This window comes from Ursus americanus, chromosome 20, assembly GCF_024610735.1.
Source record: "Ursus americanus isolate L20-20 chromosome 20, mUrsAme1.1.p, whole genome shotgun sequence".
Classification (NCBI taxonomy): Eukaryota; Metazoa; Chordata; class Mammalia; order Carnivora; family Ursidae; genus Ursus; species Ursus americanus.
This window is the reverse complement of record NC_142146.1, coordinates 31300729-31314061: the sequence shown is the minus strand read 5'-3', so window position 1 is coordinate 31314061 and position 13333 is coordinate 31300729. Positions and strand designations below refer to the sequence as shown.

Here is a 13333-nt window from a genome sequence, read left to right as displayed (position 1 = left end):
CGAGAAACAAATAAACAAATCATAAAATGGGCAGAAGCTATGAACAGACACTTTTCCAATGATGACATACAAATGACTAACAGATACATGAAAAAATGTTCAAAATCATTAGCCATCAGGGAAATTCAAATCAAAACCACACTAAGATACCACCTTACGCCAGTTAGAATGGCAAAAATTGACAAGGCAAGAAACAACAATTGCTGGAGAGGATGTGGAGAAAGGGGATCCCTCCTACATTGTTGGTGGGAATGCAAGTAGGTACAGCCACTCTGGAAAACAGTGTGGAGGTCCCTTAAAAAGTTAAAAATTGAGCTACCCTATGACCCAGCCATTGCACTACTGGGTGTTTACCCCAAAGATACAGACGTAGTGAAGAGAAGGGCTATATGCACCCCAATGTTCATAGCAGCATTGTCCACAATAGCCAAATCGTGGAAGGAACCGAGATGCCCTTCAACAGATGACTGGATTAAGAAGTTGTGGTCCATATATACAATGGAATATGACCCAGCTATCAGAAAGAACGATTTCTCAGCATTTGCTGCAACATGGACGGCACTGGAGGAGATAATGCTAAGTGAAATAAGTCAAGCAGAGAAAGACAATTATCATATGATTTCTCTCATCTATGGAACGTAAGAACTAGCAGGATTGGTGGGGGAAGAAAGGAATGAAGAAGGGGGGGTAATCAGAAGGGGAAATGAAGCATGAGAGACTATGGACTCTGAGAAACAAACTGAGGGCCTCAGAGGGGAGGGGGGGTGGGGGAATGGGATAGACTGGTGATGGGTAGTAAGGAGGGCACGTATTGCATGGTGTACTGGGTGTTATACGCAACTGATGAATCATCGAACTTTACATCAGAAACCAGGGATGTACTGTATGGTGACTAACATAATATAATAAAAAAAATTTTAAAAAAAGATTATAGGATATGAGATCAATGTATAAAGATTAGTTTATATTTCTATATACAAATAATGAAAAATCAGAAATTAAAAGAGTTTTTGGATCATTCTTAATTTATTGCATATATTTGACATATAACATTGTAAATTTAAGGTTACAACATGTTACTTGGATACATTTATATATTGTAATGATTGCTGTAATGATTGTAATGTTATTATTACATAATATCACATTATGTAATTGCAGTACAATATTATCATCTATATTATACTATGCATTAGATCACTGTGGCTTATTTATTACTCATTGCAAGTTTGTACCCTTAAACAACATCAGTTTTATCCTCTCACCCCTCATCTCTTGGTAACCACCATTTTACTTTCTGTTTTTCATGAGCTTGACTTTTTTAGATTCCACATATAAATGATATCATATATTACTTGTCTTTCTCTGTCTGACTTCTCACGAGCATAATATATTCAAGGTCCATCCATACTGTTGCAAATGGCAGGATATCCTTCCTCATGGCTGAATAATATTCTGTTGTGTATATCTGTGTTATGCATTCATTGGTAGATGGGCATTTAGGTTGTTTCCATATCTTGGCTATTGTGAATAATGCTGCAGTCAACATAGGGGTGCCTTTATCTCTTCAAAATACTGTTTTCATTTCTTTTGGTTACCTAGTAGTGGAATTACAGATCGTATGTAGATCTATGTTTAATTTTTTGAGGAATCTCTATATTGTTTTATTTCCCTAAGTTTTTTAAAAACATCAAAGTGTCCAAAAATATGAAATTCTTAGGAATATATCTGACAAAAATGTGAAATATCTACACAATGAAAACTATAAAACATTGAGAGAAATTAAAAACCTGCAATAAATGGAGAGCTATACCATTATTTCTTGATCAGAAATCTCAATATTAAGATGTTAGTTTTCCCCAAGTTGATCTATAGATTTTAACATAGTCCCAAAGAAAATTTTTGCAGCCTTTTAATTTTTGAAGTAGAAATTGATAGATTGATTCTAAAATTGATATGGAAATTCAGAGGACCTATAATAGCCAAAACAGCTTTGAGAAAAAGAAAAGTTGGAGGTCTGATTTAAAATTGCACTAATCAAGACAGTGTAATGTTGGCATGAAGGTAGACTGATTAAATAGAATAGAATACCTAAAAGTTGACCCACATATGTATGGACAATTAATTTGCAAAAAAATACAAAGGCAATTTGGTGGAGAAAAGATTATCTTTTAAACAGTCCTGGAGCAGTTGGACATCCAGCTACCAAAAAAGTGAACTTTGATCCAAACCTTGCTCCACATATACAAAAATTAACTCAAAATAGAGATATGAATGTAAAATAAAAACTATAGCACTTTTAGAAGAGAACAAAGAAGAAAATCATTTGGAAATTTGTGTTAAGCAAAGATTTCTTAGGACACCAAATCAAGATCCCTGGAAGAACAAATCAGGCTATCAAAATTTAAAAGTTGTGCTCTTTGAAATACAGTATTCGGAGAATGAAAAGATAAGTCACACTCAGAGAAAATATTTGCAAGTCATACACATCTTGATAAAGGAAATACATGCAAAATATATAAAGAATTTTTAAAACTCAGTAACAGAAATTGCAAAATATTTGAAGAGATGCTTCACCAATGAAGATATACAAATGGCAAATAAGCACATGAAAATATCAAATTCATTAGTCATTAGGAGAATGGAAAGTAAAACCACAGTGAGATAGCATTACACACCCATTTGTATGGCTAAAATTAAAGACTGAAGTGTTTGCAAGGATATGGAGGAACTGTAGCTTTCTTATGCTGCTGCTGCTATTACATATGGTATGTTCACCTTGGAAAACAGTTCGGCAATTTCTTAAAAAGTTAAACATGCCTGGAGCACCTGGGTGGCTCATCCATTTAAGCGTCTTGATTCTTGATTTTGGCTAGGGTCGTGATCTCAGGGTTGTGAGGCCCAGCATGGAGCCTACTTAGATTCTCTCTCTCCCTTCCCTTCTGCCCCTCGCCGCTCCCCAAAAGTTAGATGTATCTACCATATCGAGTCATTTTGCTTCTAGATAAATGAAAGCATATATCCTTGCCAGTACTTGTACACAGATGTTTGTAACAGCTCTCAGTAACTAAACCTGGAGATGATCAAATATCCATCAACAGGTAAATGGATAAACAAGCTGCTGTATTCATATAATAGACTACTATTCACCAATGAAAGGGATGAATTGTCAGTACATGCTGTGTCATAGATGAATGCCAGAATCATTATTCTAAATGAAAGAAGCTAGGAAAAGAAATGCACTGTTTGAATGATTCCATTTATATAAAATTCTAGAAAATGCGAACTAGTGACAGAAAGCAGATTAATGGTTACTTGGGCATGGTAGGGGTGGCGGTGGTGAGGTGCAGGAGCAAAGGGTTCTAGAGCAGGAAGAATCTTTTGGAGGTGATGGATATGTTCACTATCGTGATTGTGGCAGTGCTTGTACGAGGTATACATATATCAGAACTTACCAAATTGAGCCCTTCATGTGCATTTTATTGAATGTCAGCCATGCTAAAATAAAAATAAAGACTCTTTGTTATCTGACACTACTGCTAACACATCTAAGATTAATTTCTAAATTTGCTAGATCTTAAGACTAAACAAAGACTCTTGTTTAAAATACTGAGTTCCAGGCTTCAGAATTACTGGGATAGGACTGAGGAATCTGTACTTGTAGCAGACACCCTAGATGATTCTTCTCATTTGTCAAGCTTGGAAAGTACTTGACCCAGATTAAATTAATTGCACTTTGGTCATCTGAATCCCATTTCCTATGTGAGAATGGGATGTTACGTTTCTAGTATTAACAGAAAGGCCAGTCATAAAACACCTGATTGTGCTGCTTTTGTTGTGGTCAGATGAGACCCTTTAGAAATGGACAAAATTCTTTTCTCAGCAGTATATAGTATACTGAGGTCAGCCTTGCCTTATAAATTCCTGAAGTGACAGAATGGAAATCTTTTAATAGCCCCAGCATTAGTTAATATTACATTAAAGAGTAAAAAGGATCTTATTTTTATACTTTTACAGCTCACATCAGTGTATGTTGTTAGTGAAAAAAAGTTTCATATCCTATATATTTAGAAGCTATAAAATAACACAGATTGGGAGAAGAGGAATAAGATGAATAAAAGAACATTGTTATTCTCTAAATGTTCTTTAAACGGATGTAGCAGCAGCCTTTCATAAAACTCTGGAAAAAACAGCTTGACCTTCTTATTTCTCCCTTTCCAACGACGTCAAACAAAAGGAAATTATAGAATAAGTCTGTCTAAATTTTAAATGGCTTAGTTATCAGAAGACTTTAGAGAGCAGTTTTTCCACAAATCATCCTTGTCCTATTTGGTCTTGGTTTTTTTTAAAGATTTGGTGAGCCAACACGTAATTAATCACTTTTGTTGGCTTTTAAGGAAATGAAACTGCAGTGTACCCTTTGGCTTTATTGTTCTTCATTTTGGTGTTTTTTGGTGTTGCAATATGTAATATGAGAACCTTACATGGATGCTTAGTGTTAATAATGTGGACAAAACAATGTGAAATAAGTAATTTTTTAAAATCAGCTTATACAGATTATACTGTTTTCATACGTGTGTACCTTCCATATCTCGGATACCAGCAGCAATAACTGTGAAGGTCCCTTACAGTTGGAAGTTTTAGAGTGTACCACCCTTGTCAGTGGATACGGTTAGTCCCTGTGTTCAAAATGGCAGTGTTCACTTGTTACTAATTCCCATTGTTTCTTCCTCCGAAATCTAGTTTGGATTGATTATTCCTTTTCTACAGCTGCTGCCACAATCAGTGAATAAGAACAGATCCATCTCATTTCATGAAGAAGGGGTGGGAACACCCAACCAGTTTTACTTTTTTGGGCTCTGTTCCATCAGAGTAGTGAACTGCCTTCCATATGGAAATTAGACATGATTTTTAAAATTAAGCATTACTAATCGTTGTCATTATTAAAAGTTTACCTAGAGGACACTTTTAAGATAGATACCTGGATGTATGCTGGCACCTTCCTTTAACTTTTGTTAGTTTGAAGTAGTTTTTCCATTTTTAAACCAGTAGTTGTTTTAGTTTGTTTTTTTAAGATTTATTTATTTATTTATTTGACACAGAGAGAGAGAGAGAGAGCACAAGCAGGGGGAGCGGCAGAGGGAGAGGGAGTAGCAGGCTCTCCGCTGAGCAGGGAGCCCGACGAGGGGCTCAGTCCCAGGATCCTGAGATCATGACCTGTGCCAAAGGCAGACGCTTAACCGACTGAGCCGCTCAGGTGCCCCTTAAACCAGTAGTTTTAAGGAAAATTCCAGTAGGCTCTGTTTCTATAGAGATTTTTTTTTTTAAGATTTATTTAATTTTGTCAGAGAAAGAAAGTGCGAGCACAAGCAGGAGGGGCAGAGGGAGAGAGAACCCCAAGCAGACTCCACACTGAGTGAAGAGCCCGACCTGGGGCTTGATCACATGACCCCAAGATCACAACCTGAGCCAAAACCAAGAGTCAGACGCTTAACAGACTTTGCCACCCGGGCGCCCCTCTGTGGGGATTTTAAAACTATACATCCATCCTCATCTATTCTTCCCTTCCTCTCCTCCCCTCACCCCCTTCAAAAACACAGACCTCTGGGATGAGTATTGCTCCACCGTAATGATCTATTAATGAAAAAGATACTAAGTTCCAAAGACTTAACTTTTTGGTTTGGGTATTTAAGGGAATGCTGGCCTCAAAATGAGTTGGGAAATAGTCCCCTTCCTCTGTTTTTTTTTTTAAATTTATACTAATTTTTTATTACGTCATGTTAGTCACCATATAGTACATCCTTAGTTTTCGATGTAGTGTTTTGAAAGAGTTTGTGTAGGATTGTGTTGTAGGTTAAATTGTGCCCTCCTAAAAAATAGGTTGAAGTCCTAACCCCCAGTACCTTAGAATGACATTATTTGGAACTAAGGTCATTACAGATATAATATTAAGATGAGGTCATACTCAATTAGGGTGCACCTTAATTCAGCATGACTAGTATCCTTATAAGAAGAGATACAGACAAGTGAGGTGAGAACGTCCATGAACACGGAGGCAGAGCGTGAATGGCTGCATGTGCAAGCCAGGGAGCACCAAGGACTTCTGGCCACCACCAGAAGCTGGGCGTGAGCAAGGAAGGATCCTTCCCCATGAGTTTCAGAGGGCACGAAGCCCTGGTGACACCTTGATTTTGAACTTCTAGACTCCAGAACTGTGGGATAATAGATACTGTTTTTTAAGCCATCTAGTCTGTGGTACTTCATTATGGCAACCCTAGGAGACTAATACGAATTTGTCCTATTTTTTTTTCTTTCAAGTTTGATGGAATTCACCCAGTGAAACAATATGCAGTTTTCTTCATGAAAAAAAATCTTTTTAAAAAATATTTTTATTTATTTATTTGACAGAGAGAGACAACAAGAGAGGGAACACAAGCAGGGGGAGTGGGAGAGGGAGAAGCAGGCTTCCCATTGAGCAGGGAGCCTGATGCGGGACTTGATCCCAGGACACCGGGATCATGACCTGAGCTGAAGGCAGGCACTTAACGACTGAGCCAACCTTTGTGCAAAGATTTTTAACTATGAGTTCAATTTCTTTTTTCTTCTTCTTCTTTTTTTTTAACAAATATTTTATTTATTTATTTATTTGAGAGCACGAGTGGAGGGGCAGAGGGAGAGGGAGAACAAGAAGCAGGCTCCCCGCTGAGCAGGGCTCCATCCCGCAACCCTGAAATCATGACCTGAGCCAAAGGCAGATGCTCAACCGACTGAGCCACCCAGGCACCCCAAATTCAGTTCGATAGATAAAAGATACATAAGTTTTCTAATTATTCTTACATCTGTCAGTAATTTGTGTCTTTTGAGGAATTTGTTCATTTTTTCTAAGTTACTGAACTTGTTGTAAAGTTGAGTTTGTATTTTTTGATGTAATGATGGTCCCTCTTTCATTTCTGATATCAGTAATTTGTGTCCTTTATTTTCTTTGATTAGTCTAGCTGAGTGGTTCTCAAGTGGGGGCAGTTTTGTGCTTCTCAGCTGGGGGCAATTTTGCCCTCCCCACCAGGGGACATTTGGTAATACCTGGAGGTATTTTCAGTTATCACACTTGGGCATCTAGTGAGTAGACACCAGGGGTATTGCTAAACATCCCATAAGGTATGGATGGGATAGCCTCTCACAACAAGGAAGTATGCAGCCCACAATATACATAGTGCTGAAGTTGAGAAACCTGTCCTAGCATTTACAGTGTACACCTTCTACTTTCAAATAATATTATACCATTCGTGTTTAATGTAAGCATTTATTTCCACTTACCATCTTCCATCCTTTATGCTACTGTGGGCATGCATTTTACTACTATATCCATTATAAACCGCACAATACATTGTTAATTTTTTTGCTTTAAACAATCTATTAAAGAACTTGAAAATAAGAAAAAAATCTAATTGTTACTCATGTTTTTAATACTGTTTATTTCTTTGTTGGTCCAGAGTTCCATCTCAGCTTTTGTTTGTCTAAAAAAATCTGTATTTTTGCCTTCATTTTTAAAGTATATTTTGGTTTGGTATAGAATTCTCCATTTTTAATATCCTAAAAGATATCTTTCCACTGTTTTTTTGTTTTGTTTTGTTTTCATAGATTATATTAAGAAATAAAGCTATGGTTCACTAACAAAAGGTTTTTAAAAAACAACCTGTATATTCTAGGGAGTATTTCTGGATTTCGACATTACTGAAAAATAATTATTAAAATTTAATGCACTATGCCCAGATCTTGTAAACAGACTTGTTTTTGACTTGTGTTTTTTCTTTTTCTCTATTTCTTTCTCCTTCACTCATTAAAAAATTTTGTTTTTTGGGCCAGTTACTTCTCTGAGCCTCAGTTTTCTTACCTGTAAAATTGGGCTACCAGTGCTTCTTACAGGTTTGTTTTGAAAATTAGATGGAGATAAAGGCTTCAAAATGTCTAGAACAGAAGGGACTCATAAAAATGATACCTTCCTCCTCATCCAGCTTCAGCTGTTCTGACCTCAGAGTTCATGAGTGGCCGCGGATCAGCAGGAGTCCCTGCTCTGAGTCCTTTCTGGCTGCATGGCAGTAACTCTGTGTGGACACATTGCCTGCCCTCTGCACAATACCTATGAGCCAGTGTAACCACAGCTGGGCCAAAATGGGGAGCTTTGGTTGGACCATGAATGAACGCTCTCATCACTGCTTATGATTTCTGTTCCTGCCAATAGTTCACATGTTGATTTTAAATAAATCTGATCTTTTACTCAAGCAAGGTTAGAAGATATTTTTTCAGGATACTTTTATCTGTTACATTACTGAATATAGTAAAAATCTATGACATCTTATATTTTACATAGCTTACATATTTAACATACTCAGAATGCTCTTCCCTCCAGTTAGGCTAATGTCATATTCATTTTCCACTTCTCAGTTATACAGACTAGCTATAGTTATTTAATGTAACAGATTTTTCATATTAGGAAAATCCTAGACTAATTAGCAGTTTGGGATGGTTGATCTTGGAATCAACAGTAAAAACCTTTCTTTACAAGGAATCTAATTACCTTAGAATTTGTAATAATGATATTTCTATTAAGGGGTGCACTCATTAAAATGCTCTTTTCTGTCCCAGCAAGAGAAACTAACTAGCTATGGTAGACTTCTTTTTGTAGATAATATTTTGCTTTCCTTAAGAGTTGGGTGCTATCTTTGGTCCATACCTGGGCATGGGCAGCAGCACTCTGACAACTGTTCTAAATATTCCCTCATTGTGTTTCTCCTTCTCTCCTCAGTGGGCCTTTGGAGTGACGCTGTGGGAGCTCATGACTCTGGGCCAGACGCCCTATGTGGACATTGATCCCTTCGAGATGGCTGCATACCTGAAAGATGGTTACCGAATAGCCCAGCCAATCAACTGTCCTGATGAGCTGTGAGTTTCTCTGAGCTTGAAGACGTGGGTTTCATTCCGTTTATGATACTGGGATCAAAGAAGAAGAGCAGGTGTCCGTATTCATACAGAGACTTCCCTTTGGAGAGTAATGACTCTTTGGACTTGAATTAGACTCATAGAGAACCAGAGTCAGCCAGACTCATTCACTCTTTAATACATTTCACATCAGAACATTTTGTAGTTCTTATATTTATAGTGCTTAGTCTAATCTGAGAGACCAATAATGTACATAGTAAGAAAATACTGAATCCTGTGTCCGTTATTCTATATAGTGTGAGTATCCGACTTTTATTTATACAGCCTTAGTTATAGAAAACCTTTCTCATTGTCATCCTGCCTTGCCATTTGGTGTCAACTGATATTTAAGGGGAGTGTTCCAGGCTGAGATAGTTCCTGCTTCCTGCCTTCACCGTGTAGGAAATCTTCCCATATGTAGGGAGCACGGTGAGCAGGAGGCTGTTCACGGGGGATCGAGCGCACAGATGACTGTGGTCTTGGTTCCTGACTCTCCTGAAGGTTTCTATACCATGGTGAGGTGGCAACTTCTGCACTGATTTTACTGTCGATCCAGGGTTCTTAGAGCTTAGATTAACCTTCCCCTTCCTCCAAGTTCTTTCTCTCAGAAAACACAGGTTATTATTTTGTCTGTGTTTTAGGGATTTGCATGAAATCTCTATATTTGCTGTTGTATTTTGATACGACATCATGAAGAATTGAAATCCGCATAAAACCCAGATAACTCGGTTTAGTTTCTTTTCATTTTAGAACTGCCAACATACAGTAATATCCATTGATTTTTAGTTTGTCATTCTCCCCATGCCCACCTGTAGACAAAAAACAACGGGCATCGAATTGGCCAAAAGATTAGGAGTACTGTTTCGTCATTAGCCGAATTTCCCATTTTTGTCACTCTGCAGATTTGCTGTGATGGCTTGTTGCTGGGCCTTAGACCCGGAGGAGAGGCCCAAGTTCCAGCAGCTGGTACAGTGTCTCACGGAGTTCCACGCAGCCCTGGGGGCCTATGTGTGACTCTTCTCTCACAGTCCCACGGCATCAGGAGCACGGTGCCTGTTGGGGCTCCCTTGGAACCAGTCATGGATGCTTCGTACATCACGCAACACCAGCAGAAGCACATATGTCTTCCGGAACACCGTGCCTTAGGAATGCTTTAGAATCTGAACTTTTAAAGACAGACTTAATAATGTGGAATATTTTCTAGATACCATTTTTATTAGGTTAAACGGAAAAGGTTTTTGTAAATTTTTGGCCCAAAATTTTTTAAAACATAGTTACTTTGGACTAGGGGTACATTCTTACAAAATAAATAAACAGTTTTAAAAATTGTTTAAGCACAGATACTTGGAATAGCTATCTTAGTGCCAACTGCTTTTTTATTTTTCTACTTCATCAAGGTAAATGTAAGTGATTTCACCTTTAAAGTTTTGTTTTTGTTTTTTTTTTTAAAATATTTATCACTAGTCTTGTCTTCAAGGTACATTACTTTTTCTTAGGAAAAGGAAAGCAGCATAAAAAGATGTCTGGTTTGCCTTGTATAGGAAAAGGCAATATTGGAGGAAGAAAACTTAGAAGCTAAGGGAAAAAATTAAAAAAAAAACCCAAAACTTAGAAACAGAAACTGTCCTTTTGTGGGAAACTGTTTCTTTTTTATTTTTTTAATGAAAATTATTTCTGCTTTCTTATTTTGGGGGAAGTAAAAGCTGAGTTCATTGAAACACTTAAATTTGACAGGAATTAGCATTTCCATGAGCCAGAAGTAGGCTTGGGGCAGGTCAGTCAGTAGTAAACGATGGCAATTTTATTTATTTTTACTCTCTGGAAAAGGAGATAATACTATTCCAGAAAGTGAAATCTTGTTTCTAAGGTTAAGAATCCCTTTTATTGCACCTAAAATAGTGCTGTGCACAGAGAGGGTGCTTCAGGTGTTCTGGATAGTGTAAAAAAACAAAAAAAAGTAAACTGGTAAATTTTGCGCTTCAAGTCTGGCTTAAGTATAAAGTTGTTTCTTAAAACACTTGAAAAATTAAAGGATTTGTTTTCTATTTTTGTAGTATTGAAAATATTGTTCATAATGAATGATTGGTTGTTTGGTAAGTCTTTGAACACGTACCAGCTAGATAGATACCCATGTAATCAGGCTTCTGAGCCCTCACACAGTTATAGCTGACTCTACTCAACCTCCAAGTTTTAATAAGTTGGGATCATTATTACTAGGAAGTATTAGAACATTGAAACTTTTCTCCAGAGCCATTAAATAAGGGGTATGTGTGTATTTATGCTTGGTTGTAGTTGGCCTAAGGTATAATTGAATGAACCTCCTAACTAGTTCGGCCTACAGGTACCTGCCTCTACTCCCATCCTCATAGGTATATTAGGGAGAAGTCTTAGCAGTTGGAGGCTTTTGCCACTGTTAAAGAAGTTTCATGAATCACCGCATCTGGAAGTATAGCTCACACAACACATGCTCTGCCAAAAGCAAGCAAAGAGCATGATTTTTCTGAGTACCATTTATTAGTAACACTGGTTGTTTGGTTTTATGAAATACTCAGCCCTCTGAATGTCCAGTTTTTTAAAAGCTCTTTGAACTCTTTGTAAGTTACAAATGTTTTTGTTCACAACCTGTAATCTTAGAAGGCATTTAATCAACAAATATTTATTTAGTTCTTATATGTATTATGCACATAGAATGGTTCAACTCTAGCATCCTTTCCAACATTCAGTGCATTCTATTTTGTGTTCAAGTTATTGCATTGTTTAGAAATCACAGTTCTTTGTACAAGATCAGTTCAAAAGAAAAAGTGCTGACATCTTTTATCCCAAATTAGCAGTTGCTCTCAGAGGTGCTCTCAGTTTGCTGGGATGTGTGATGCCTTTAACTTTATCTTTTTGTGTTTGTAAGCTGTTTTATTTTATGTATGTGCATTTGTTTTAGTAGGTGGTTTAAGACTTCAAATAGATTTTTCTTGCTGAGCTGCTTGGAGTCATTGACTTCGATGAAAAGAGCAGTTATAAGATGTCTGTGGCTGGTCTTCTTCCAATTGTTTTGTTGTAGGGTGTGAATATTACTGAAGAGATTTTGCAGAAAATATACTTTTTATAGGAAAGAAGCAAATTAACAAAGCACTGATGTGGTATTATAAGCTGGCTCTAATGACCTAGAGCTCTATTACAGTCTGTCCTTTCTTACAACACCCCCATTGTAAGAAAATTTTATTTGTAGAAGCAAGGAGGATTGGGTTATTCATTCAATACATGTATATTTATTGAGTGCACACTGTATGTCTGGCTCTCAAAATATTCAGGGAATAGGACAGATGAGGTTCCTCCCTTTTTAGGTTTTACATTTTGGTTGGGAGAAGCAGATAATGAACGTAAGTAAGATTTTGGTAAGTGCTATGAAAAACAGAAAGAACAGTATCATAGAGAAGAACTTTAGGTGTAATATTTAGCCAGGCTTCTCTGAGCAGGTGGCATTTGAGCTGAGATCTGAATGACGAAAAGCCAGCTATGAGAAGATCCAGGCTGAAGGGACATAATTGCAGAGGCCTTAAAGCAGGAACAAGCTATCCTCTAGACTTGGTAAAGCAGGAACAAGCTATCCTCTAGACTTGGCCCTACCTGCTCATCTTCCAGCTGCTGCTGCTGGAAGAAGAGGACAGAGGCTGGTGTGGCTAGAATGTAGTTAGGGATGGGAGGGTACCAGATGAGGTCTGGGAGACACAGGAACAGAGAGCAGCAGGGCCTTGTAAGCCATGAGCGCACATATTTTATTCTAAATGGAATTCTTCATTCAAGGATATTTTTAAATAAGCAAGTGACATGATCTGATTTGTCATTTAAAAAATGTTATGCCAGGTCTTTTGTAAAGATTGAATTGTAGGGAGGCAAGGGGGAAAGTAATAAGACTTTTTAAGAAACTGTTGCATAGTTTAGGAAAGAAGAGACAGTGGTTTTGGATCAATTTGGGTAGTATGGGCGGTTGGAAGGGGCAGATTGGAGACACGTTTTGAAGGTAACAGACAGAACCTGGATCCTTTGGATGTTGGAGGGTTGGGTAGAGAATGAAAGAGAGTAATCAGGGATGACTAGTTGGTTTGAGGCTTGGGCCTCTGGTTGTATGGCCAAACTATATGCTGAGATGGAAAAACTTTAGAAGGAACAGGATTTTGCTTTGGCAGATGGAATGAATCAATTATCTGTTGTAGGCCATGTTTGAGGTGCCAGTTGGTTATCTAATAGACAGATGAGAGTCTGCAGCTCCGGGAAGAGTTCTCATTGAGCATATTAATGTAGGAGTGTGACATGTAGACTATATTTAGAGTCATGGTACTGGATAAACTTACCTCTGGAGAGA

At 37.5% G+C, this 13333-nt stretch overlaps 1 protein-coding gene across 2 annotated transcripts in view; it reads left to right on the top strand.

Moving 5' to 3' along the window:
• The window catches only part of RYK (receptor like tyrosine kinase), a 90698-nt gene extending 78701 nt beyond the window's left edge, over positions 1-11997 (top strand). For both annotated transcript variants that reach the window (XM_045791799.2, XM_087870211.1), the window contains exons 14-15: positions 8804-8940; positions 9879-11997. In XM_045791799.2, the coding sequence (XP_045647755.2) occupies positions 8804-8940; positions 9879-9990 (249 nt within the window). In that variant the 3' untranslated portion in view covers positions 9991-11997. The remainder of the gene's footprint in view (positions 1-8803; positions 8941-9878) is intronic.
• Positions 11998-13333: the final 1336 nt, after the last annotated feature.